Source organism: Rhinolophus ferrumequinum, chromosome 14, assembly GCF_004115265.2.
Source record: "Rhinolophus ferrumequinum isolate MPI-CBG mRhiFer1 chromosome 14, mRhiFer1_v1.p, whole genome shotgun sequence".
In the NCBI taxonomy this organism is placed as follows: Eukaryota; Metazoa; Chordata; class Mammalia; order Chiroptera; family Rhinolophidae; genus Rhinolophus; species Rhinolophus ferrumequinum.
In genome coordinates, this window is record NC_046297.1 from 66,414,930 (window position 1) to 66,442,737 (window position 27,808).

The window sequence follows — 27,808 nt, forward strand, 5'->3', positions numbered from 1 at the left end:
CTATTCACCGATATCCACAACATTTCTTAAAAACAAAACAAAACAAAAGTTGATTGGCATATTTATTGAACTTCCACAGTGCACGACAAGAAGTCTGGAACCACAGCTCGTCTGCCTTCTCCAAATGCACCTTTGAATATGAGCTCACAAACAGATCGCCGTGGGCAAGGGTCTCGCCACCTCTCTTCCCTTTGAGCCTCTGCTCAGAGGACAGACGAGGAGACTGAGACCCAAAGAGGTTATGGTAACGGGAGGAACAGAACAGGATGTGCCTGTCGTTTTCTCGGGGGATTTATTTGGGGCCCTGTGGTAGCCTGGTCCCCATGGGACCAAGTGACTTCCCCAGAAATCTTCTGGTCCTTCTCAGGTGCACCGTCCGAGGCATGGCCTCCTCGCTGTTCTCCTCAGAGCTGGAGCCGAGGGAGGAGGCCGCAGGCCCTGCGTGCATGCCGTCCTCGCAGGGTAGCATGTTTCCCTGGCACTGTTGGCTCCCTGATGATTTGAGACTCTGGTTAAAGGCCGCCGAGGCCATGCACTCGGCCGCTGTGTGGTCACAGGCACAAAGCAGCTTCGTGCACAGGCCCTGCCCCGCACCTAAAGAGGGTAAGAACAGAGGAGCAGACATGAGACGGGGGAGGGTGGCAGGTGAAGGCCTCGTGGTGGTCCTTCCGCCCCCGCCCCCCCCCATCTTGAACTTGGTGTCCAGCACACACTGATCCTGCTACTGGAAATACAAACTTTTCCTCCTGATGAACTCCTGTGTCAATACAGTGGTACCTCGGTTTTCGAACGTAATCCATTCCGGAAGACCGTTCGAGTTCTGAAACGTTTGAAAACAGCCGACAGCTAGGCCTCAGGATCTTGTACTCGGCGGAAGCTGCGTGACATGTTCGACTTCCGAGGTGTGTTCGAAAACCAAACTGAAGTGTTCGTCAAGGGAGGGTTTGAAAACTGAGGTGCGACTGTACTCGCCTTAGCGTCACCTCCTCCAGAAAGCTTCCCTGAGCCCCGGCTACAATGGAGTATCTTTCCTGCAGGTTCCCATCCAGTCTTACCCTATGGTTCTATGACAGCAGATGCTTTTAAATTTTCTGTTTGTATTTTTATTTGCTAGATCTGGCCACCCTGCCCTACTTCCTGAACGTTTCAGTTGTACACAATGGGGGTGGCCGTCGATAGCATCTGTGTGGCTCGAATGAAATAATGTGTTTCAAGGTGCTTAGACACAGATAAGCATTCTGCAAATATTATCCTTGTTATCTGTAGTTTTCAAAGACCTTTCCAGTCTGTTGAATTTTTTTGTCTTGGTCCTACCATGAAGTATTCATGCAGCAGATCAGATTTTTTCTCATTACACTGACCCTCCGAGCCTCCCACACTGGCCTTCACGTCAGCCCCAGACACACTCATATTTCAACAGCAAAGAGAGGAGAGAAGCAGAGCAGAGGGGACACACACGTTGGCCAGCTCCCCCCAGAGCAGTGCAGGCTCCGGGATGCCCTCGTGTCTCGTCACCTGACAGCTGCCCCTGGTACGGCTCTGAGCTCAGAGCTCACGGGGTAGGAACTGGTTACTGGAGCTCTGTGGGAGCTCAAGCTACAAATGCAGTGCCCTGGATTCTGTGACACAGAAGGAACGGGGTAACCCTCAGCTGAGCAGGTGGCACCTCATGGCATGATTGCATCATGTGACAACCATAATCTGGTCCTGCCAGATTCTAAGCCCACCCTTGCCCCTCGTCCCCTGTAAATGTGACAGAAGGTAAATGTGTCCATCTTGGGTTCATGATCTGGAAACTGTCTCTCTCCCCAACGTCCCCCGGAAGCACTACAGCCCCCCCTACCCCGCCCTCCCAATGCCCACTTTCTCTTCTGGCAATACAGAACCACCTGTTGATCCTAAACTGCCAGGAGTCCCCAAAAGGCCACAATTTTTCTCTATCTTTTCTTGGCACATCCACATCCAGCATGGCCGTCGGGAAACCTGCTAACGTCTTGTAAGAGCTCACCTCACTACCTCTTCTGACTTCTCCCAAATTCCCCCGTCCTCACTGCTGTACTCTGCAGGCTCCAGCCCCCCCTTACACACGCTCCCAGGACACCTGTCTGCTCCATGAGATTAGAGAAGTCCTGGTTTTTCTCTCTTCCCTCCAGGCTATGAGGGATTTGAGGCAGGGATCCTGCATGCTCACTGCTTTCCTAGTTCCCAGTGGAGGTTTGTTGCATAAGTAGGTAAGTGAGTGAATGAGTGAATGAATGAGTGACACATAAGCACAGAGCTCCTGGGAAGTGAGAGGCCCATGTGATCCCGCAGGACAGGACAACCTGGAGGTGCGTGCGACCTGCTGAAGGACTGCAGAGGAAGGAAGGGGGACCGATGGAAGGACCAGCGGCTTCCCCAGATGAAATACGAGGATGAGAACAGACCCTCGCAGCGCTCCTGTGAAATGCTGCGGTGCAGGGAGCATTTCCCTTTAAATTGCAAAGCGTTTAAACTGGAAATGCAGCCACTGGTGTGGGGGAGGAAATGGAGCCAAAGGAGGCCCATAAGGCCAGTGCTGAAAGCAAGCCTGGATTTGCGTTAAGACCAACGCTTGGTACTTGTGCCCGTTTCGGGCAGGCATCCCCGCCTGAGGCCCCGAGTGGTCAGAGAGGAGCCTCCAGCTTCCAGGGTAGGGGGGAGTAGAGCTGCAGCCGCACCTCTGCCTCCAGCCAGAGCCACTCTCCTTTTTGGGATCCCTGGGAATGTCTCACTTGGGAAAAGCGTTTGCGTCTTAGGAAAAGACACACGGGCACAGACCCTTGGGTCTAGGTCTGAGGCCGTGTGGCTTTACGGTCCCAATCCCAGCTCTGTCACTGACTTCTGCCTCGGTGACCTCGGGCCCCGGCCACCAGCTCGGCACGATGGGGAGACTCCCCGGGCTCTGTCCTGGGGTGGCTGTGAGGATACAGTCTGCTAATAGGTAGCGAGCGCTTAGAGCAGCACCTAGTGAGCACTCCACAAGCATGGGCTCTGTTGTGTCTGGCCTGCTTCCAACCAGCTCTGGGACTTGAGGCAGCTGACTTAGCCTCTCAAACTTGAGTCTCCTCCTCAGTGGAATGGGGGTCCTAAGAGGCACCTGAAAGTTCAGACGAATATTAAGTCACAGGAGAGACGAAAAGTGCTGGGGAAAGCACTTGAAGGCATGAGCTGTGGTCCCGAGGCTGACCTGAAGAAAGTAACTCACTGTGCAGGCCCGCAGCACTTACACTTGGGTACACCATCCGCGCACACCACCGCTGATTGAGGAAGCCTCTCGAGCAGGCAGCCCAGCCTTCTCACCTGCTCCAGGCAGCAGTGATGGGACAAACAGCACCTAAGACCAAGGAGAACCCTTTACTGCCCAGAGCTCCCAGCTGCCCCAGGCTCTCCCTCAAGGCCTTCTTCTCCCACACGCTCTTGCAGTGAGAGAAGCCAGTGCCTTGTTTCCAGTGCACACAGCACGGATTTATATGCACGCCGAGAGCCACTACGTACGGTTGTTCAGGTTGTGGACTGCACAATGGCACCACAGCAAAGGCAGTATGAGTGACACTGCACATCTTATAATTCAAACATTTTCTTTATATTTTCATTATGATTCTGTTGACTGCAAAGATGAAAGAGTGTCACAGTCATTGACAGGAATTTTCCATCCTATGGAAATAAAGGGTCTTGAGGATGGGGTAACTCTTTTTAGTTTACAGCAAGGTACGAATTAGCGGTGACCTCACTCCCTCCAACCTTTTACGTAATGGAACCATTAATCGCACATCCACAGGACACCACCCTTGAAAGAGCGCGAGCGGAGTAACTATCTTGAACATTAATAAAGAACTGTGTCTATAAATGTGCCCGGCGTGACCTCAGTAAACATAGGGGTGAGACGGGGTCTTGCTTTGTAGACCCAGCCATCTGGCCTGATAAAGCCTCACAATCTCCAGTGTCCCTCCAGCCAGAGGGAGGGACCTTGTGATGGCCCCAGCCAATGAAGGGGCTACCATTGCTCCTTAAATCCTCCCTTTTCAACTCTTGCCTGTCCTTTAGTAACTCTCAGTCCATCATGGAGACCACAGCCAGGGCAGGGATTAGTCTTAGATTCTTGCATCTTTTTGATAGAGCTCGTACTCAGCTAAGTATCAGTTTCACCAACCTTTCCATGTTGCCAGCAATGAAGGGGAACCACCCCATGTCACGTGTCTCATTAGCCAATGGCTGCAGGTCGGTGTCAGCTGCGAACAGCAGCCCCCATTCAACTGTCATTGCAGCAGAGCCACACTCTTGTGTGCATTTGGCTGGGGTGCGTGGCGGTGGATCGTTAATACAATAGTTTAAAGTCTGAGTGAGTCAGAAATCACGTATGATCAAAAATGTCGTTGGAAAATCACTTGAATTGCCCAGAATGTAAAGTATGCATGGTTTTGAAAAGACACCCTTGCAGAAAATGACTATCCGTTTGACTCACTCTTGCTTCGTCAAGGCTGTGGATTTTAGTGTTTCAGTTTCTTCCTTATGGATCTCAGGGGAAGCCGTATTGTAACTGACTCAATTGTCTGGTCAAATCTCATCATTTTGTGAAAGACGGTCAGAAGACCTTTTCAAAAGCATCCCCACTTTCTTTCCATGGAGTGCAGCAGAACACAGTGACGGCTGCTGCCGAGATTTCTGTGCCTTGTCTCAGCTCACTGAGGGCTGTGGACTCAGGAATGATAAATTGTTCCTGTCGTGGAGAGTGAAGAACAAGAAATTGTTCTCTGTCTTACCGAATTTCACAGTGTAAACATGCTATGATTTCACAGTGTGGTACACACTTTGCTAGAATAAAAAACTTGTTTCGTGTCACCCAGTGGAAGGTAAATTTTAAATTTTGAAGGGGCAAGTATGACTGCAGTAGAATAGGAGGAAAACCTGTGGTGGCGATGGTGGCTGGGTGCGTGGTGAGTACTGCAGCCACCAGACGCCATCTGACCTGCGGATGACACGTTCCACATGCCCACCACGACCTTTGAGTTAACTGCATCCTTTGAGTTAACTACGACAGGCTTTGTCTCTTCTTTTTTTAAAAAAATTTCAGCAATAGTTGTTGATTTTCCTTTGGGAATCACACCCTCTGAGAGGGGCGTACCCTTCACTGCATGGCTCGCAGTTGACCGGGGCCGTCTCCATGTGCAAACCCGTCTTTCAACCTTATCAGCTCTACTCTCAGAATATTCCTCCAACTCATCTCCAGGTCGACTTCTCCATCACTTCCTCTGTTTTTTTTTTGTTTTTTTTCTCCACTGCATTGATGACATTGGGCGGGATTTTTGTTTACTTGCCCACCTCTTTCCCTATGCAATCTCCTATTGGGCACAGGTCATTGCTTTTGATCTGCTTTGTTGAGGTTTCATCATTTTTGTGTCTTTTACCACCTAGCGTAGTGGCTGGCACAGAGCAAAAGCTCAAGAAATGTGGGTTGAATACATATCTCAATGAATGAATGAATGAATGAAGTCAGTGAAAATTCTCCCGAGAGTGGTAAATATAAAATTTAGCAGTTACACTTCAAAGTTGTTGTGGCCTCTTACAGAACAAATCAATTGCACACCCTCATTCTATATGTCGTTCATTGCAAAATAGGCAAATTTGGGGTCCTCTGAAGTGTCTTTGCAGGTTCACTCTCTTCAGGGAACGGGGAGGTATTTGTGATGGGGCTCTAGACCCCCAAATCAAAAGATGTGGGGCTGTCTGACTCTGTCCCTGGGTAGCTGAATGATCTCAGACAAGTCTGAGCCTCGGCTGCTCATCAGGAAAATGGGCCTATAATGGTGGTGGGCCGTCCTGGGTGAGATCGTGCAAGCAACAAGCTCTTTGTGAAACCTAAAGTGAGGTCCAAGGTCGGGGAAGGCTATGACCTCTTTTTGCAGGCCGCCTCCGTGCTGCAGGCCTGACACTTTCGCCGGCTATACCTGTCCAGGGCGTCCCTGGGTTCGCCTCGTCCTTCTTGCCCGCAGTAACAGCCATAAGACTCGAACTCCTCTGGGCATCGGGACGTCAGACAGAAGAGCATCTCTCCAAGCTGGGTCATCACCTGTGTGTTGTCCCCATTCCCCAAGTGCAGGAAGGTGAACCTGTCACAGGCTGACGAGAAACAAGGACTCAGGCTAGTGAGGACTGGCAGGACATGCCTCAGAAGGAGGGCAGTGTTACCTGTGGCACTGCCCTTGTCACACCAGGAGCGTGTCCTCCAGCTCCCGTCTCCAGCTGTCTGGGGAACTTTTCTGTGGCTCGCCCCCGTCTGGGATGAGCTGTCGTTCAGAGAGCAGGTCTATGCTCTGTGCAGACTCCTGGCTAAATCCCCCCAGGCATGGGGACTCAGTCAGGACCAAAGATGCCCTTCGGGCCACACTTTTTCTTAGAAGAGTGACCGTGTCCCACTCAGACCCCCGGGGGACTCCTGGCTGTCTTCAGGCTTTCTGGCCCCATCAGCTAAGCACACGCTGGCAGGGATTGCCTTTAGAACCTTGATTTTCCTTCTCTTCCTCTGCCTCTGTTTCTCTCTCTCTCTCCCTCCCTCTCTCTCTCTCCACTGCTAGCCTACCCCCAACCCCCCCGCCTGAAACTTTGGGTAAGTTAGGCTAAAGTCTGCTCAGATGCAGCTGTCTCCATAGCATCACACACTGTGGGAAGCTGTCATGGCCGTGCCAAAGCCTTCGTCTGTGTCATCCACCCGTGTGTCCTTGCTAAGGCACCCCAAGGGAGGAGAGCCATGGAAGAATGAAACCCCAGTGTGTTATTCTTTCCAAGAAACCACGGGGTGGACAATGCCAGGCCCTTTCCTTCTGGGCCCGTGAGAGTGGGGAGGTCAGGGGTTTCCTTCCCCTGGCCCAGCCTCCCGGCAGCTGCATGCCTACAGGCAAGTCACACCCTCTCCAAGTCTCTCATCTGCAAGGGGGATGGCACCTTCTAGTCCACTGTGATAAGTGGCCTAAGGGTCTTTGCTGACGACCTAACCAAAGGATCTCAAGGCTGGGAGAGGACAGACATTTCTCAGCCTGCCTGCTTCTGCTCACCTTTTCCAGTTGTTTCCTCAGGACCGCTTTTGATGGATGACACAGCCAACCCCAAAGATTGAATGCCAGAGGGGACAACAGTTGCACTTCTAGCTGCGGCAATGATCTCTGCAGATCCTGAAAACGCACATTATGGTCCCCATTTAAAAGGTGGTTCCAGACGGGACTTGCAGGTGAGCACACGGTCAAGGCTGAGTGCAGGCAGATATTTCAGAGCAACAGAGCATCAGGAGGGTGTCCTCAAACTGGGGTCGCCAACATCAGGGCAGAGTCTCAGGGATCCATGAATGCTGCATGGATCCCAAGTTTTCTGTAACCTTAACACGGGCAGGAGTCTGTGCTAGACTGTGGGTGACGTCTGGATGAGAACGGTCACAACCACCCAGGCCCACATTTGTGTCACGTTCACTGTTGTGCCCCTCCCCCAGTGCAGGCCCATCATGGTGCTCCCCAGTGAAGAGCTAAGAATGGTGGAGAAATTAAGCCAACTCCTGGCCCCCAACAGTGTAGGCCAGCGAAGCTCCTCAGACCCCTCAAAACACTGCAACAGCTTCTCATCACACTCAGAATTAAGTACAGTGTCCTCACCATGGCCAGCAAGGCTGCCGGTGAGCTGGCCCTGCCTTCTCACACAGGCTCCCGGCCAGGATCTATCTCCTGTGTCCGTCCCCTCTGCCCTCTTAGCTGCAGGCAGCCAGGTCGCCAACCCACAGGCCAAATCTCCAGCCCAGACCCATCCAGACAAAGGAAGCAGCAGTAGGCCCTACCCCACCCATCTGCTGACTTAGGCTCAGTTCAGAGCACTGGGTGAATCCTGGCCGTCTTCATAGAAATGCTTGGGGGGGAGACAAGAAGAAAGCATCTTTAAGTACTAAAAGTGTCTTTATAATGTGGAATTGCAGGTGGTTGACATAGAAAACAAAATACAGCTTTCTGTATTTTTCTAAATGCATCTCTTTAGCAGGTACCCTTCCGTGTCTTCCTCCTAACAGATCTAAGTTTTAATTTCATTTGTCTGCTTTTGGGGTGTGGAAAAGCAAACTGGCTTCCCGATTTCTTCCATTCTGAGTTTGGGGTCTTTTCCCCAAGGCTCCTCTGGAACACACCTGATGTCATAAATGTATAGGGGACAATGATATATACAAAGGTGGAAGAAACTGAGTGTGCTTACCTGGCGGGGCTGTGGTCCTCACTGCTTCTCTGCCTTCCTGCTCTTGGCTTGCTTCTGCCCCCCAAAAAGAGAAACAGGGTGAACATCAACCCCAGCCTGTCCCACCTTGTTTTCCAGAGGCAGCTCCCATCCCACAGGGCGCAGGAAGCAGCACGGGCTCTGCCCCTGCCCACCTCCCAGGACAGCTGGTGATGGCAGGTCACTGCTGCGCCAGAAAGAGACTCCCCCACCCCCTCTGTGCACACACGCAGGCTTGCTGACACACTCAGCTGTGGGTGCGTCTGTTGAAATACTTCGGAAAAACCGATTTCTGCAGAACTTACACAAGAAAAATGTCTTCGAGTCCTATTTTTTTGAACAGAGGAGAAGGTAGCAGTAGAGTTGTGTGATTCCAGTTGCTGGCTATGTCTTGGCTGCAGGAAGGTTGCTGAGCCTGTTTTTCTATGAAATGGCGTTTGTTGTTTAACTGTAATTAAGCTCATACTGTGCTATGTAGCCTGAGTATTTGTGTCCCCTCAATGCTAACCCCTAATGTGACAATAGTAGGGGGTGGGGGCCTTAGGAGGTGATGAGGTCATGAAGACGGAACCCTCATAAATTGGTTTAATGCCCTATAGAGACCCGAGAGTGCCCTGACCCCTTCCCCCATGTGACGCCACAGGGAGAAGACAGCTATGAGCCAGGAAGCCGGCTCTCACCAGACACCGAATGTGCTGGTGCCTTGATCTCGGACTTCCAGCCTCTAGAACCATGAGAAATACATTTCCGTTGTTTATAAGCCACCCGGTGGGAGGTACTTTGTTGTAGTACCTTTAGTACTTTGTTATAGTACCGAACTGACTAAGGCTTCCTACACGCCACATACAGCGTCAAGTGCTTTCTTGTATCAACTTAGTGACAACCCGGTGAGCTAGGACTATGCTTGCTCTCACTGCGAGATGAGAACGGGGACACACTTGTTCAAGGTCAGGAGCTAGACTCTGGCAGAATGCAAACCCAGATCACCTGGCTAAAGCTGACCCTCCGAACCATGACACCACGTTACTATCTCACTCTGGCTGTACCACCAAGAGCTAGAGATGGTAACTTCACAATGTCTGGGAAAGGAAAGGGACTGCCTGAAATTCAGTGTGTCAAAGACCCAGATTATGATGATGTGATGTGAAAATCAGGCTTTGACATTGACTGAGGGACACAAGTCCTCCAGCACAGGGAGCATCTGAACCCTTCTGAGCTGGGGCATAAGGTTCTCTTCAAAGGCAAAATGTATAGATTCAAAGGAAAGGAACACAAAGCTGTGCTACCCCAGGCACATGACCCCACCTCTGGCAGCTTCTCCTTTATCTGTAAAATAGGATAACAATGGACCCCCAGGCCAGGGAAGGACGGTCCAGACAACACAAGGTGTAGGGGCTTGGACCCATCTGGTACAGTGAGGTCCTCACAAGGTCACTGCCCTCAACCATTCTTAGTAATTACTGAGTAGTTATTATCAGTAATTTACACTTAACTAATAAAGGAGCCATGATTATTAATCACCACAAGCAAAGTATCTGGTTAGGTTCATTGTTCCAATGACTTGTCAGCCTAGACATTTTTAGGGAAGGGGCTGTTCTCCATGAGTCACTATTGTGTAATGGAAAGAAAACAAGTCTTGCAGCCTCAAGGCTGTGGTTAGAGACCAGTCCAACAAGTCAGTCACTTGGTGAATGCTGTGGAACATTTAACCTCCCGGAGCCTCAGTTTCCTATTTCCTCTGGGTCCTGCCAAAAAGTGGTCACCAAACTGAACACACATATTTAGGTGACATTTCTCCACTGGATTCCATGCTGTCCTTTGTGAAGTCCCCTATTCTTACTTGTCCTGGAGAGAGTGGTTCCTTGATGTGTCCTGGAAAGATTGGTCAGTTGGTCAGCTCTGGTGTCAGCAGCCACTGTGAAAAGAAACCACCCAACTTCAACCATCCGTTCAGCACCTTAGCCTGCAAACCAGGGATCACCTGCAAACCAGACGGGTTTTGGGGCTGAGGGACTAAGGAGAGAAGGCCCATGGAAATCCGACTGGGGAGTCTGCACATTGGTGCTCAATTCAGTCTGGATTCAGTGGGCAAGGGGCCAGATGAGGGTCAGTCCTGTGTTCAGGCAAAGAAACCAGCAAATGGGAGAAGGGGCCATTATCTCCCCCGGCTGGATCAGGCACCTTAAAAAGGGAGTTTAGTCTAGCAGTCAGGACGAACCCTCAAATCTCAGCCTTACCACTCAGGTCTGTACCTGGGACGACTTCTCTCATCATCTCAACCTACCATCTCTATGTGGAGGTTATAGCAATTATTTCATAGGGCTATGTGAGCATTAAATGAGATTACATATTTTAAGCAAGTTGTCCAGTATCCTGTATATGATTTGATGGTATATGCTGTTTTTATAGTCACACTAGAATTTCTGGAAGAAGATGCTGGTCCAGCATCGTCCCATGCTCTCTCTCCTTTCATCCTTCTGCCACCTTAAAAGACAGGTGTAATCATCCCTTTCCAGGGGCTGGTATCAATGGCCTGGCTCTTGGCCTGTTTTTGTAAATAAAGTTTTATTGGCACACAGTCACACTTACCCAGGTATGAATTGCCTATGGCTGCTTTCCTGCTACAATGGCAGAGTTGAGTCGTTTACACCAGAGAGCCTGTATCTAAAATATTTGCTCTCTGGCTCTTTACAGAAAGTTTGCCGACTGCTGCTTTATGCAAATAAGACATGGCAGCTTATTTGCTTCAGCGTGGTAAGCCACTTTCCCAAAGTCACACAGCCGAAACATGGGAGAGCCAGGATTCTGTCCCCAATCTGTCTGACTCTAAAACATTAATTGTTCTAGGACATGATGGCGGCAGCATGTACGAGCCCGATGGCTTTTCCTCACAGTGTCCCACCTGCACCTGTGTGGTTGGTTTCCGACCTGCACTCAGGTCACCGCCGCCTCTGAAGGGCATTGGTGTGCACTGTCGAGGTCGTGGGCGTGAGTGCGTGTGTGCGGGGTGAAGGTGTGAGTGAATCCACTCCCTTTCTCCAGTCAGTCTCTAGACTCCTTGAAGACCCTTATTTCCTTGGCGTGTTTCCCACGGTCAGGCCACAATGGAAAATGTACCGATTTGGGATTATTCTGTGGTTGTCTGACGGGGCCATGATGTCCACAGCGTATCCTCGATTTAGAAAGGAAGTGGCGGCTGCCAACCGTGCTGGGAGTGGTGGTGGTTTGGTGGAGCTTTGGTTTGGTGTAGGTGCCATTTCCTCTTTTCTCTAGACCTGGGCCCCAAGGCACGGGCGGTCTTGGAGCTGTTGAGAGTGAGACGCCCTTGGACATGGACATGGCCGGGGGTGAGACGAACGAACCATGAGCCTCTGCTTCTATCGTCATAGCAGCAGCAGCAGAGAGAAATAGACAAACTTCTCGGGAGATGGTTGTGCCCAGGGGTCTTCCTGAGGCCACTCAGAGAGGCCTAGAGTTGCCAGAGTTAGCAAATAAAAATACAGGATGCCCTGTATTTTGTTAGCTTTGGATTTCAGATGAACAACAAATACTTTTAAAGTAACGTATAAGTATGTCCCTTACACTCAAAAGTTATTTGTTGTTCATCTGAAGTTCGGCTTCAGATGGTGGAGGGTGAGCGTCCTGCATTTTATCTGACAGTTCTACTGAGTCGGGAGTAGGGCTGTGGGAGAAAGCTGAGCAAGCGAAGAGGGTTGGGGTCAGGAGGAACAAAGGGTGGCTCTGGGAAGTCCTTGAGGCCATTCCAGGGAAGGCCCAGCAGGGGGTGTCGTAGGGGAGTTCATTCTATAGCAAGTCGGTGAGGGTACAATTAAAATGTGGGCCTGCGGGTCGCATGCCAGTTCCCCAATCCCGTGCTCACCTTCTCCTGAGAGGGCCATCAGGCTGCTTTCTGTGGGCTCCATGGGATCCACTGGAAAAAGAGAGCCCCCAACAGCAATGACTGATGGATGCAGTGTCAACAGCAAGTGCCAGAGGTCTCAAATGAGAACAGGCCATGGGACCGTAGGACCCAGGAGGAGCAGGCTGTACCAGGTGCTATGAGAAAAGGGCTCTCCCTCCTGCCTGAGGAGCCCCAGCCTCTCATGCGTACACCTCCCATAATGCAGGGGTGCCCAGCAAGGCCCCAGCTCAAGAGGGACTCCAGCTGGCTCTGGGTTCTGGTGACAGTATCGGACGCGGCCTGTGACAATGAAAGGGCTGCAAACCCCAAAGGTTTGTGGCCATGGAGTATGGTATCTCGACTTGAGAAGACCTTTGTTCAAAGGGGGAGGCAGAAGGCAGAGAAAAAAAGAACGCGGGACTCAGAAGATACGTGAAGACACAACACGTGTACACCCCCCTTACACACGTGTACATGTGCCCCCACACACATACCCACAGCCACACACAAGCGCGCACACACACACACCGGCTTCTTCTTTACCAAGCACTGCAGGACTCGTTCTGAGAAGGAGAAGCCAGTCCCAGGAAAGGAGGGGTGCTCTGCCAAGGTGTACCTCTGAACTTCCCGGCCCAGGTACCCATGGAACCGGGGCTGAGAGATCGTGGGAACTTTGGTGAACAAGGAATGACAGGCATGAATTGTATGTGTACAATTCATGGGAGCCAGTGTGTATCCACTGGCTCCCATCAGGCGTCTGGCCCCTGTGGTCTAAGTAAGAGAAGCTTCCCGAGGAGGCTTTACCTCTGGGCAGAAGGGTCGTCAGCTCCTTCCTGCTGGTTGTCTCTGAAAAACAAAACAAAAACAAAAATGGAAAGTCTATTCAGAGCAGTGGGCTTGGGGGATGTTGGAAGGAGCTGGACTTGGCACCTGAAGATACACAGCACCCCCTTGAGGGTCCCCCACCAGCTCTGCCCCTGATCGTCAGACATGCAGGGTCCAGTCCTTCCTACCCGGAGGCTGAAGCAGACAGAAGGAGGAGTCCAGGAGGTTCAGGGAGGAGTTGGTGCTGGACTGAGCCAAGCATTCTATGGCAGCCTTGTCGCAGGTGCACAGCAGGTGCTCGCAAGGGTCTCTGGACTCTGTGCACAGAACAAGGGCACAGCCAGTTGGAAGATGTCACTGGGAATCCTGAGGTAACTGACACAGACTCCCAACCTGAACTCCCTCAGCCCCTGCCAAGCCCCATGCCTCTTGCAGGTGTCTCTTCTCTTGTGTGAGCCCCGTGTCCTGTGTGAGCCCCGTGTCCTGTGTGAGCCCCGTGTCCTGTGTCAGCTCCGTGTCCTGTGTCAGCCCCGTGTCCTGTGTCAGCCCCGTGTCCTGTGTCAGCCCCGTGTCCTGTGTCAGGCCCGTGTCCTGTGTGAGCCCCGTGTCCTGTGTCAGCCCCGTGTCCTGTGTCAGCCCCGTGTCCTGTGTCAGCCCCGTGTCCTGTGTCAGCTCCATCTCTTCAGTTGCGCGGGTCCAGTCGGGGAGCTGACACACTCCTTTTCTGTCACACTCACACCCAACCCATCAGGCCGTCTTATTGGCTCTCCTTTCATCCTATTAACAGACCGACACATCTCCGCTCTTTATTTCACTGCCCTGGACCACCCCCCATTATCTCTTACTTGGGATATGAGAGTGGCCTCCAAACTAGTCTCTCCGCTTCTTTCCCTGCTGCCCAGGTTTGGGGGCGCAGAGCAGTCCTTTGAAAACCCAGGTCACACTATCGCACCAGGTCTTTTCTTGTGTTCAGAATCCCCCAACAACTCCCCAACTCAAAGTTCCTTCTCAGAAATCATCTCCTTCCCGCCTCATCACTCCATTTTTGACTCACGGTCCCCCTGTTTCTCAAACACCTCAGGCACCTCGAGCCCCGGGGTTTACCACGTGCTGCTTCCTCCATCTGCACTGCTCTTCTCTGTCTTTGCTCACTGTCACCTTCTCAGGGAGGCTTCTCTTGACCTCCCTGTTTAAGTGGACACCCCCCCCCCAGCCTCCCTGTGCCTTTTCCCTGATTTATTGTCTGACACAGCTCTTGCCATTACCTAACATACTCTATCATTGGTTTTTGGTATTTTTCAGTGTCAGACAACCATGAGAAAATTCCAGAAGGTCAGGTTATCTCCGCACCTTGATGCTTATCTTGCAATTGGTGTAGGTGCTCAGTAAGTATCTGTTGAATGAATGAATGAATGAATGAATGAACGAATGAATGAATAGTGCTTTGAGTGTTCACTGTGTACCTGGTGTCTCTGAACTGTCATTTCTCCGCCCAGTCCCCAGGACACCTGGGGATGCTCACCACACGTGATCTTCTTGCTGACACAGTTGACCTCTGTGCTAAGCCTGGCAGGGTCCTGGAAGCAGTCCATTTCAGCAGCCTCCTCATAGCACCGGCGGTGCTGGAAGCAGCAACTATGCAGGGAGGGGAAGGGTCAGGAGAGAGGGAGGCAGCCAGTGATCACGCATGTCTCTGCATGGTGCCTGGCAGTGGTCTGTTTGTAATACTCAGTACACACACACGGTTTGAATGATATCATCTAGGCAGCAGGTTCTGTTGTTATTATGAGCCTTTCCATATGTGGGACTGAAACACACAGGGCTCTGTAACTTGCCAAGGTCGAGGCTGATCACAGAGCGTGGCTGACACTCAATGTGGGAGGTCAGGTGGCACCTGCACACAGGACATCAGTGGAGAACAATGGAAAGAAGAAAAAAATACACAGGCAGCTGGTGACCTTGGGCAACTTACTGAGTTTCTCCTACTATGTAGCTCATAAGAATTTTGGGCATTCAAGAAAACATCTGTAGATTCTGCCACGTGGTGGGCACTCAGGAAATGGTAGCAATTATTTCTGCAAGCTAAGGTACCAGTTCAAGGTGGCAATAACCTGTCCTCCAGGACTTTGGGAATCCCCATCTCCATCAACTGAACTGTATAAAGTAATTGAAATTGGGTGTGACCCACAATTCTGCCAGTTTCTTGCCCTCAGTGCTTTGATCATTCTTTTTGGGTTGGGGACAGTGATGAATTGCTGCTTCATTTCTTTGACTTCTAGGTTTGCAAGGTGTTTGAATAATTACAGGAGGTGGCAAGGGAGGGCCTGACAGGAGAACTTGTTCCCAGAAATGGCTGTAGCACCAGGCCCATACAGGACCAGCCTCTCCCTTTCTGAATCTCAATGAGCTGACTCCAGGGGTCGGTTTGCTCTTGGTCCCAGAAATGGGAAGCTGCCCTATGGGTCCAGAAGTGACTTACAGCCTGTCTTAGAGATTTTGAGATGGGACAGATCTATTGTCTAAGTCCAAAGCTATTATTCCTTATCAATTAGGGAGATATCACTTTTTGATTGATTCCTTTATTTATTTTTCATCTCCGAAAACCAACTGGAGGCTGACCACCTACTCCATCAGTTGGTTTACTGAGCTTTATGTGCCAGGGGCTGTGGTCCAGGCTGTGGGTGCAAAGAAATAGTACTATGCAGACCTTCCTTAGAGGCCGTGGAGTGGAGCGGGAGAGAGGCCATGCGTGCAGACTCTCCCAGGTGGTAGTAGGTGCAAGAAACGGAAGCACAGGTGTCTGGGAGCCCAGAGGTTGCCCTGTGCCTCTGAGGCAAGGCGTTCACAGAGTGTCCTAGAGGAGAAATGCCAGGGGAGACAATGGGCTGCCCGCTGGATGACAAAGGGGAGTCCTTCCGTCCCTTCTGGGAGTCTGTGTAGCTGACAGCACACACGCCATCACACTAGATAGAGGCACCAGCAGGAGGGGGACATGGTGCCTGGAGTAGAACTGAGACCAGGGTTCAATTTTCTGCTTTCATACAACTGCTGCTGCTGTTGCTATGGTTACAACTACTGGTACTAGTACTAGTACTACTACTCCGGCTTCACTAGTAGTCCTACTACTGCTAGTAGTATTGCAGCTGTTGCGCTATTACCACTATTACTACTACTACTACTGATAGTATGACTACTGTTACTCGAGTACTGTTACTCCTACCACTACGGCCCTCCAGTGACTGTCACTATTGCTCCTACGACTCTAACTACTACTATAGTTACTATCACTACTCCTACTAGAGCCCTCCTACAACTATTACTATTGCTTAACCACTAATACTCTTGAATACTTAATACACCAGGCAGAATCCCAATCAATTTAACTTGTATTTGGCCATGTAATCCTAAATAATAACTCTAGGAGGCCGGCATTATTATTACCTCCATTTTAGAGACGAAGAAACTGGAGCACAAAACAATGGCATGCCTAAGGTCATGGAGCCCATAGGAAGAGAGACCTGGAATTACTGGGTCGTAGGCTATATGTGTTAAAACTCTGACAGATTCCACTAAATCTTCCTGACTGATCTCCCTGCGGCCAGTGTCGGTTTGGCATGTCCTTGCTAATGCTTGATGCTACTAAGGTTTTAAATTTGAGTGCCAATCTGATGGGTAAAATTGGTATCTGGTTTTAATTCACTTCCCTTGTGTGTAGGGAGTACGTCTTTATTGGCCACTTGTATTTTTCCCATGTTCCCTGCTAGGCATTTACCTCTTTGAAGCAGGGACTGGTTACATCGAGTACAGTGTTCACAGATTATTGGACTTGGTGCGTGTTTCTTGAAAAGCGGACAGAAACCTCCATAGTCGCTTTGAAGCAGCCATGATAGTCCTGGTATGTAGGACTATCCTGAATAAAAATAATTCTCAAATATTGTTATGCTTAATGGTCACTCGGAGAGCTTGTTGAAAATCCAGACCTCCAGGTTCTACCTAAAGGTAGTCTGAGTCCACAGGTCTGGGAGGGACCTTTGGAATCTGCACTTTTAGCAAGCATTCCGGTGGGTCTGACACAGGTGGACCCAAACTTTGAGAAACAAAAATGAAGATTTGCGTATCAGACATAACATAGGATCATGATAACTTCCCAGAACATGAGCAGATCACAGATCGCTCTGCAATTTAAAGATGAGGAGAGCAGTCACCCAGCAGGCAAGTCGTAGAATTCCCACGCCTCCCGAGTCCCCAGTCCAGGGAGCTCTCTGTGTCCCATTCCGCCCAAGGACCAGCCAGGCTGCCACAGCCTTCCTTTTGGTCTTTCTCACCTGTCAGACTCGTCCACCGGCAGCCCTTCCATCTCAAACCTGCAGGCACAGCCGTAGTCTTCCAAGTCTCGGGGACAGAGCCCAGCCACACACCTCAGACCGCTGACGAACTGGAGCAGTGCCGGGAAGTTGGTGAAGACGGCCTGCAGCCACGTGAAATGGGAGCCCAGGCAGTCTGCAGGAGGGACAGCAGGGAGGGTGCTGGGGCCAGGGCGAGGAGGGAGTCCCCATCCCCAGGACTCCCTACAGCATGAGCTGATGGTACCTTGTCAACCTACTAAACACCTCCTGGGGACTCAGGACTGTGTTAAGCAATTAAAGTGAAGTGGTTTGTAAGATGGGGTCCCTGGTGATTGCCCACCTAACAGCCAATATCCCGTCTTCCTTACCAACAAACCTGAAAAGGCCTCCAGAAAGGTGGGCCTTCTCCCCAAATCCCTGGGGATGTCACATGATCATTCTCAGCTGATCATCGTAATCCCACGTTTCCATGATGGCCTAGGGCTGAGCAGGGGACCCAGATCTAGCCAAAACAACTTGAGGGGACGTCCACTAGAGGCTCTGGGGAAATATTTATTGCCTAATAAAGAACAAAGGCGTGAAGAAGATCCTTTTGATCGACCATTCTCCTCCCTTGAATGTGAGTGAGGATGTGCTGGCTGGAACTGCAGCAACCCCCTTGCAACCTTGAGGCCCCAAGCCTAACGATGAAAACCAGTGGGGTGAGGTAGAATGAGCCTGCTGGCTCTCAGATACCCGTGTTGAGCTACGGCACCGGTCCTGGTGACTTCACGTAGCTTGTGGGAGATAATTTAATGTCTTTATTATTTAGGTCACTCTTAGTTTGCTGAATGGATCCCAAATGATACAGTACCAGCACTGGAGAACTGTAAGTCAGTGCAGGGAGAGAAGAGGTACAGACATTAATAATTTGGGGGCACCTTCTATGTGCCAGAAACTGTACTATGTGCTTTAAATAACAGCATAGTGATGATGGATAGAGCAACTAATGCTTTAGAAAGCATTCGCTTTGTCTCTTATCCCATAAATCCCATGTTAATCCTGCAAGGTAGATGCTATTCTATCACCTCCATTTCACAGGTAAAGAAACTGAAGGTCAGAGACATGTCCAAGGTACCTGCCAGCAATGATGACTTGCCCTAAACAAAAATGCTCTTGCAAACAAAATTGGCAAGAAGACAGTACCCAGATTTTGGGGCTGCCTTTTGCCCACTTTTCCATTCTCTGTCTTTCTGACTGGGAGACCAGTAGGTGCCAAGTGGGCTGGTCTCACAGCCCTGATTTAAATGCACGGGGTCATGAGAGGGAGCTTGGGGGCCTCTCAAGTTGCCTGTAAGGACCAGTTCTAACTCTGACGGCTCTAGCTTCTTTCTGCCTCAAGCAAACTTCCTTCTCATGTTTTGTTTCTACACAGCGTAATCAGAAACATGAAGAAATTATTCTATGCTGATGGAAAAAGCCACTCTAAGGTATGGGTGTGTGCATGTGCACGTGTGTGTGTGTGTGTGATATTGACATATATAAATATATATATATATATATACACATTTAAGTATTATATCCACCATTGTCTAATCCAATAGCAATTCAGAGTCTCTTTACTCATGTCAATCATATTATAAACTTATTTTTTAGGCACTTTTACTAATCACTGATAAGATCCATTGTGGTGTCCTGCAATCGATAGTTGCATAATAGATATATAACTGATAAATGGGATACGATTGCATAATAGATACATAACTGATAAATGGGATACTTGACACTCTGAAATTCTTCCGCTTCACGTATATTTACTAGTCAAGGAGGAAAGATAAAATTATTTTGGTGTAGGGCGACTGAGCTCTGGTCTCAGAGGAAAATTTCTCCCTTCTAGTTGTGTGGCTTTGGGCAAGTCACTTAACTCCCTTAGGCTCAGTTTCCTCATCTGTAAAATGGGGATGCCATTTCCCTCTTGCCAAGTTGTGGTCAGGACTAATTAGTGAAGTCACTCTGCAACTCAGGGAGGCACCCTGCATTCTAGGTACCACTGCTCTCTTCAGGATCACATTGATTGGGGCTTGCTGGGAGGCCATGGGAGCTCAGAGGGCAGACACCCAGGCCCGGTGATTCCCTTAGATTTCCCACACACCCTCCATGTCCTGACACCTGGTGGATAACAGCAATTTCAGATTTAACTTACCAAAAATTTCTGTCGCACTTTCCACATTTTTAAACACCCCGTTGAAGAACGTGATATCTAAGTGGAAGGACGAGAAAAAAAATCACAGAGCTGTGGTCTCTCCCCTTACCCTCCCCATCCACGGGCGGGGTAAAGAGTAAGTAAAACGCTTTCTCTTTCTCTAAGGATAGATTTGACCTTGGGCTAAGTTTCTAGTAACACATGTTACCATGGAGACCTGATAAGATGAAATAGGACTTGTGTTACCAGGCAACATTGCTCCATGGTTAAAAAAAAAAAAAAAGACCCCTGGATGGTAAGTTGTCTCTGGACTGGCAAGAAGTATGGATGAACTATAAATACCAGGTGGGAAGTTACTGTTTTGGGTCTCTCTCAGTGTGATGACTCCTGCAAGGGGCATGTCCCTTCTGGGCATCCTAGAAATGATAGCTATGAACTTGGTATTAGAGGCACTGATTCCTACGGAGACTGAGGCTGCGAGGCCAGCAGGGGCCGTGGCTGCCCCACGCGAGCCCCACTCTCGTGCACCTGACTCATCACGTAGGGCTCCTGGGCCACTGTTTTGTCGCTGCCAAGGCCACTCTCCCTGCTTGGCATGCTGTGTTTCCTGGCCTGGATCCTTCTAAGTGCCGAGCGTGGCCTGTAAGTCTGAAAGTCTACTTAACACCTCCTGGTGGGCATCGGACTTCCCATGGAGGTTATACCTTTGGGAGAGGGGCTGCTTGTCATTTGGACCTAGATGGGACTGATCACTTTGCTTACAGCGGCTCACGTACAAATAATGTGGTTGACTCAACTCACCTTTTCCCTGAAAGGTCGAAAATGAACCTTTAATTCATCCGCTAGTTCACTGTGTATTAAGTTCTTCAGCGATACCCACAGAAGAACCCACTTGAGAAATCTTTATCATCCATCACCAGGAAAATGTTCCCTTCCCCAAGGAGCATTATACATCCTTCTTTTTAATAACTAGAGCCCGGCAATCAATCATCTGTCTCTTTTTGTTCTGCCCTAGGAAGCTCAGAACTCATTGGAAGCTAAAATACAGTTACCATATAATCATTATGATCAGCCCATTTACTTCCTTCTCCTGGTTTCCCCTTCCAGCTGACATTTATCTTTTGATGGAAATTTCTAGTACTTTGTCTCAAAGGAGAGACCCGTGGTGGCTCAGACACCAGGGGAGAGGCTTTTGAGTCTCACCTGAGTCCCTTTACCTGTCAGTATCATACAGTAAGTGGCTCTAGGGTGTATTCAGAAGGGCTCATTTTCTCTGCCAATATCCCAGACAACTTTCTACCCGGATAGGTCTCCGAAGAAAAGTTCAACGAATACATACTGAGATTTTTTGAGAGTCCCAGAGGCAGCACCTGTGGGCGGTGTGGGGTGTCCAGAGGGTGGCCCCCTATAAGCAGGAATGCAGGATTAGTACAAACGCTGTCACAGCCCACTTGCTGGGCTGAGGCTGGAAGGTGGCAGACAGGACATCAACATGGAAACACGCAAATTCAGGTCTGTGCATATTTTTCTAGCACCTGCTATGTGCCAGGTCTCTGTGCGAGCTTCTGAACAAAATAAGGCAGACTTTCCAACCAGGAGGGAGATTCGGGACTTCCATTCCATCTGAAACCTTATCCCAGAGCCCACGTAATTTCTCTGGCACATCTTAGATTTGGCATGACTGCCTCGGAAACTATTTAATAGCATGCCAGCCAACAGCTAAGAATAGTTAAGCAGCGATTGTAAAACCTTGCCTGCTCCTTGGGAATTCTTCCGTGGTGATTCCTTTACACAGCTGAGAATGAAGTTCCTGTCCTGGAGGGGGAGGTGCCCCTATTAGTGATAGGGGGTGTTTGCGCCCCCACACTCCTGCCCACTCTCAGGATGTCACCACCCACAAATTTCCTTACCGTGTTTCCCCGAAAATAAGACCTAGCTGGACCATCAGCTCTAATGCGTCTTTTGGAGCAAAAATAAATATAAGATCCGGTATTATATTATCCGGTCTTATATTATATTAAAATAAGATCGGGTCTTACATTAATTTTTGCTCCAAAAGATGCATTAGAGCTGATGGGCCAACTAGGTCTTATTTTTGGGGAAACACTGTAGCAACCCAAAAAGTCACCCTGGATTTTAAATTGCTTTCCCAGAGGGACTGAGTTAGTTCACCCTCACTGTCCAGAGGAGTGGGGTTGGGAGAGAGAGCGACAGGCAGAGGAAATGTAAGGCCAAAATTCAGCAGAATAAAACTGATTCTGACTTAGCAAGCGTGTCATCGTGAGCAGAAGGGGACGAGCATCCGTCTCGTTCCAGGCTCACTTTGCATGACCTCCTCTCATCCTCTGCCCGGTGCTGTGAGGCACGTATGGTCATTCCCATTTCATAGACAACGAAACTGAGACTCACTGATGAAGCTCTAGCATCTTCTGACCAGGTATCTAGACTTTTCTTGATCTGGCCCCTACCGGCTCTGACAGACCATCTCTTACCTTGAACCATATGCTCCTGCGATGCTGAAAAGCCTGTCATTTGCTTGCCATCCTGCCTTTGCTTGTGCTGTGCCCTAGGCCTGGGGTATCCTCCTGTTTGTCTGCTCCCCTTTGCATTACTGACTCTCCCTGACATTTTAGGGTACCCCTCTAAGTTCAAGGAGCCCTACCTCACCCCCAAACTGGTCTGTTAGGGATAACTTTCCTGTGCTCCCCTCTTGCCAGGCAGCCTTCTCTCATTGTACGTATCCCAGGTTGCAATGATCCGTTTCTGTAACTGTTTCCTCAACTACACTAGGCACTCGTTGTGTGCAAGCGCTATGATAGATGGAAGCGCAAGTTCCGTGGCCTGTTTAGTGAGTGAAGGAGCGTTCCCGTGGTTGAACTGTGCCAGTGAGCAACTTATGAGCCAACCAGTGATGCCCCACTAGCATCACAGAAATCCTCATCTAGTAAAACTTGAAGCAAATTTACAAGATGTCATCTCTAGAAAGTAGGAGGATAAGGTCTATTAGTGGTCGTGAGTGAGACTTCGCAGTGTTATGTATTCTACCCCAGAGATCAACCAGCATTGTCTTCACATCTGACTCAGATTGTACTGGGGGCAACCATGAGAAAGCTCTGAAAAACTAGAGGCTATTTCCGAATTTTGTCCCCCCAAATGAGGCGGGTCAAGAGCGTAGTTGCAATTTGATCAAGTTGACTTGAGGTCTTGGTAAAGCTTTAGCAGCTGACCTACTAGTCCCAGTCACTCTGATGGTGGGGACCCCAGTCATGACAAAAATGTTTTAATAAGGAGAAAAATCATATATGGAAGAAGTAATGAATCAGTAGAAACCCAGCCACTTCTGGAGGTGGTTGGTCCACTCTGCCTTGGAAAGAAGGTCCGGGGTAGTGTTTGGAAGGGTCTGGACCCGAGGGAAGACTTTGTGTCCCACGTACAGTGGTTATACTGTCATTTCAACATACAAACTTCTGGGTAACATGTTCATCTCTTGTATTATCCACTAGCTTGGGTCATGGTCAAGATAAATTACCCGTAATATTTGTGGGTTCACTTTGCCTCACTTTCACTGCTGTGTTTAGAAGGAAACCTTACTTAGAGAGGGGAGGATAAGTGTGTTGATCCAGAGTTTACCTGAATATGAGAAAGGAAGGAGAAGAATGTCTGGATAAATGAGTGATATCAGTTACTGGTGATGCCCAATCCGTTGTAGGAAGGAAACAAGTGAGTTGGGGTGTTTGATAGCTGCACAAACATGCAAACAAGAAAGAAAAGAGGATGGGGCAAGAAGTCTCAGATTTGAAACCAAGACTCTAAGTGAACTTGAAATTATTAACCCAGGCTACCAAGAACTTTGCTTTGATGACCAGGGTTTGGTAGCATGAGACCCAGCTTTAGAGTGTGGGGGTGGAAGAGTTTTTGCTTTCTAATCCACGTGCCTGCAAAAGGGGAAAGGGGGCAGCTGCACATCTGGAAGGCCAACCCAATCCAAGGACATCAGCAAAGCCAGGCACCGCGGCCAGTGAGCCAACGGGGAAGGAGATTATTCGCCGGCCACCTTGCCTTTTGCTCTCCCCGTTCTCCACCTCATCTCCCTCCTCGCATCTTCATGCACTCTACAACTTGCTCAAAAATATCAGTTCAATGAAACCTATGAATTTTCATTAATGTTTGATTTCCATCAGTCATTAGGCGAGGGGACAAAGTACTAAGAAGGGCATCAGATGAAATTTGACAAGGCATCCCAGTGTTCATGTCATTATATCTTGAGACAGAGATGCAGTGTGAAGTACCCATACTCACCGACATGCGGGGCCATCAGCATCCCCATGAGAAGAAGCACAACCATAGCAGGAGAGCACAGGGTGGGAATGTGGCCTCAACAGGAACGGCTCCTGGGAAAGAAGTCCGTGGAATATGGCGAGTGTGCTTTCAGGAATGAGAACCCACAGGAGCCCTTTGTCCCATGAGGCAGTGAGGTAAAAGGAGAAAGCCTTGAAAGGGTTTCTGTCCAGCTTTGCCACTAACTAGCAGTGTGACATTGAAGAGATCACGTGCCCTCTGTGAGACTCAGTTTATCCATCTGTAGCATGGAAACTTAGCTGCGTGCTCCTTGAGGACACCTCTGTGGTCCCCTTTATTTATTCATTAATTCCATGGCCCTGTATTGTGTGTCAGGCATGTTGCAGGGGTGGGTCCAGGGATGCAAGGTGATGAAAGCACTCTCCTGACCTGTGGGTTGTTCGGAGATTTCTAGGGAAGGGAGGCAATCGAAAAAGTGCTCTAGTTTGACTTTTGCGAATTAATATTTGATTTCCATCACTCATTAGGCAAGGGGATAAAGTAATAAGCAAATCAGATGAAAAGTGACAACACATCCCAGTGTTCATGAAATTATATACTAAGACAGAAATACAAATTGAATTTTAAATAACCCATAAGTCACGATATGCTAGCGTTCCGAATATCTATTGAGAAGGCTGACTCTGCACCTTCTTACCTACATCTCTTGACATGAATACATTTGGTGATCACACGGAGGCGCTGCCTGCTAGCAAACTATGCTTTTCCTGCAGCAGCTCCCTCTTTCTTCTTTTCCTTAGTTTGTAAGCCGTTCGAATACTTTGTTGCTGCACTAGGAGTTTGAGAGATGTACCTCGGGCTGCCGTGGGGGAAAGGGGCAAGGCGGGCAGGGTCCGGGAACCTACCACATTTCACTGGTGGCTGCCTTGTGCTCTGATGAGCAAATATTTAACCTCAGTAGGCACTTCTTGCATTCAAGCAGGTCAACCATGTATTTGGCAGGGAAGGGAGAAACCTGAGGGATTTAGCTCCCTGGGAATATAACTCCCTAAAGAATGTTAGATGGATAGTTGATTTGTGCTTATGCTGCTTTAGGGTGTGTTTTTTAGGACAAAGTATGAATGATAATACAATGTGAACATCCGGTGGCTCACACAAGGCTGCTGTAGGGTTGTACATGTTTGCACTGTGCAAAGGTGTTGCACCGAAAGGGGCAGGTAGGGGCTGAAAGGCAGCCAGTGCTCAACTCCCAAGCTTGGCCTCTGCAGGGCTGCAGCAACCTGGAGGAAGGAATACGTTCCACAGTTTGTCCTCCCAGAGCCCAATGCGGCCCCATGTCCTGATGGCCCTGTGTGTGTGTGTACTCAGGGCCGTGGTGGGCCACTCTACCTTGTACGTAGGGCTTGGTATTGGGGAATGTGTCCCAGAGGAGAAGACAATTGTAGGCTGTCGGATCACTACTCTATGAACCTGTCTCAGGGCCTAGCACAGCCGCTGGTGGTTGTAAAATAAATGTTTGTTGAATGAATGCAAAAGAGTAGGGCATGAGTGCTTTGGGATTCTCACTCGGCTCAAACATTCTCTAATCCTCTAATTATTTTCTGATTTTGCTCAAGCATAATGCTCTGCTTATAAGCTTTTGTTAGTCACACGCATTCTTAGAGCAGGTTAACGGTCAAGGTTAGACAGGCTTTCTGATTGTCCTGCGGAGATTCAGATCTGAATGACTCCTTGTCAAGGCCATGAAAGCAGATTGACAGTTAAGGGTGAGGCCTGGGACATCTCCAGATGGAAAGTGGCATGCCCTGGAAGCCCCAGGAGTGAGCAGCTGGCAGCATTTCAGATGACCCCACTGAAGTCGTGCCCACACGACTGTGGCCAGTGTCACCCCCTGGCAGTAAGTCAGGGGTTTTATTGTTGCCATCACGTACATGAGAGAATGCCAGAATGTTCGAACTCAGGTGAGGCACTGGGGTCATCTAGTCCAAACTCTCACGTCACAGATGAGATCATGGAGACTCAGAGACTGGCAATTTATGGCAAAAATGCCCCACTTCCCAGCTCCAGGGCTCATTGTAATGGCAGTGCCTGTCTATTAGGTGGTTGTGAGGAGGGAATGCGTTAATCCGTGCAGGACACTTGCAACAGAACCCGGTGGAGAGAAGAGGCTCAGAAACCTTAGTCATTACAACCACTGTGTCTCACACTCAATAAATAACAGGTGCTACAAGAAAGACCCCGATTCCCTGTTTGAGGAAAAGCCTCTGTCTGGTGCATGAGGGAGGGTGGGCCCGTGAGCTCAGTGGATGTTTTTTGTGTCTTCATGTGACTCTCCTGTCAGGGAGACGCTCCCCTGGGTTGCACTGACGCTCAGAGAAGAGAAGCTGATGGTGACGGTCATTGAAATTGCAGATGTGTGTATTGGATTTTCAAGCATATGTTTATTAGAATGCAAATAAGCAAAAGTGACCTTATTACAGACATAATATACATATTATGTCTAATATATATATATATATATACACACACCTAATGTGTGTGTGTGTGTGTGTGTGTGTGTGTGTGTGTGTGTGTGTTTAAGAAGGTTGGAGGGAGGAGGAATGGAGAGTTTGTGTGTTATGTGTTCAGAGTTTCAGTTGGAGAAGATGGAAAAGCTGTGCAGGTGGATGGTGGTGACGGCTGCACAACAACGTGAGAGGCCGTCATGCCGCTGAGCCGCACAGTTAAAAACGATTAAAATGGTAAAGTTTGCGTTATGTGTATTTTACCACCACTAGACACAGAGGAGTTCAGAACCTCATTCCTTTAAACACCCCCTTTCTTGGTTGGGTTGTCCTTCACGCCCAGTGCGACCCCGGGCGTTGCGTTCTCCATGGACCAGCTTGTAAAGAAACCCTGGACTTTTACTGTCACATGCCTCCGCTTCTAGGTGGGGGCCTGAGGCTCAGAGACGTCCAGTGACTTGTCAAACTTCCTTCCCCATGATGCACCAGACGCAGGATTCAAACTGAGGCCAGCCAGCCCGACTTAAGTCTTTGCTCCCTAAACAGCCATGCTGGCCATGAAATCCATAACAAGCTGTAATTGTTCACTGTGTCACGATCATGATTTTTGACAATTCTTTCTCAGGAGATCCCCCCCAGAGCGGCCAGCTTGTCGCTGCAAGCAAGGCCTTTCCAGGTGGGCAGACCTGGGGTGGGGGGTGGGGGGGGCTCAGGCTCTGCCTTTCACTTCAGCGAGTGCCCTGAACCAGGCACCGAAGCTGCCTGGAACCGTTTTGTGGCCGGTAAAATGCCCATATGGTGGTTCTTCCCCAGGCCATCATGAGGGTTTAACAAATAATCCTTGTAAACTTGGGGCACTGTGCCTGGCGTGTCCTGAGCGGTCAGTAAGGTCGGCCCATAATTAGTGATGATTATATTTGCACGCCAGGTGCCCTGGGGAGACTCACTGGCCCACACAGGTTTGCAGGACCCTCACTGATGTGGTGTGCTGGGTTTTGTCCCCAGATAAATGCACCAGGTGTGTCCCTCTGGCACTGCAGCGCCTTGTACAGGGCTTAGTGCCTTTGGGTTCCTAGCGACATCCTGGAGTAGCATCCACGTCTCAGACACCCCTTGAGAGCAACCCCCCACCACCGCTCTGTCCTCCCCATTATTTATTTTTCCCTCCATTCTTTCATCTTCCCCTCCCTTTTTCTCCCTTACCCCCTCCCTTCCTTCTTCCACCCTTACCCGCCTCCCTCCATCCTTCTCTCCCTCCCTCTTTGGCTCCCCACCCCATCAGGAGAAGAAGGGGGTACCTACCGTGCAGGTCCCACTCTAAAGCAGTTGGATGAACGAGGCTCGGCTTTGAACAAGATGGGGACCCAGTCCTTTATACCCCAAGGAAAGACCCTTGGTCACCTGACCCCCCTCCCTTCGCACATCAAGACTTTCATGAAGTCGGCAGGGGGCTGCCTCTCGGGGGAGGAGGCATCTTAATGCTATGTGACCT

General features: G+C 49.6%; 1 protein-coding gene across 2 annotated transcripts; it reads right to left on the bottom strand.

The window, feature by feature from the left end:
* Nucleotides 1-49: 49 nt before the first annotated feature.
* OC90 (otoconin 90) lies at nt 50-27,717 on the bottom strand. 2 transcript variants are annotated; one of them, XM_033125759.1, is made up of 15 exons: nt 27,619-27,686; nt 23,813-23,904; nt 20,853-20,918; nt 19,514-19,570; nt 17,311-17,485; nt 14,508-14,620; nt 13,174-13,302; nt 12,965-13,006; nt 12,140-12,190; nt 10,100-10,174; nt 8,242-8,295; nt 7,071-7,187; nt 5,967-6,138; nt 3,249-3,355; nt 50-594 (listed from the first exon to the last, which is right to left on the bottom strand). In XM_033125759.1, the coding sequence occupies exons 2-15, from the start codon at nt 23,856-23,858 to the stop codon at nt 293-295; spliced, it is 1,506 nt and encodes a 501-aa protein (XP_032981650.1). In that variant the 5' UTR covers nt 23,859-23,904; nt 27,619-27,686; the 3' UTR covers nt 50-292. The 2 variants fall into 2 exon arrangements, with proteins under 2 accessions (XP_032981650.1, XP_032981651.1); XM_033125760.1 differs by lacking the exon at nt 50-594 and adding an exon at nt 3,076-3,118 and having other exon boundaries at nt 3,227-3,355; nt 27,619-27,717.
* Nucleotides 27,718-27,808: the final 91 nt, after the last annotated feature.

Excerpts from the sequence above, each read along its gene's own strand:
- OC90 (XM_033125759.1), bottom strand. The coding sequence starts at position 23,858 with ATGGTTGTGCTTCTTCTCATGGGGATGCTGATGGCCCCGCATGTCG. Across the intron at positions 19,571-20,852 it reads GGGACTCTCAAAAAATCTCA|ATATCACGTTCTTCAACGGG; the intron begins GTATGTATTCGT and ends CCTTCCACTTAG. Across the intron at positions 14,621-17,310 it reads CCGGTGGACGAGTCTGACAG|TTGCTGCTTCCAGCACCGCC; the intron begins GTGAGAAAGACC and ends CTCCCTGCATAG.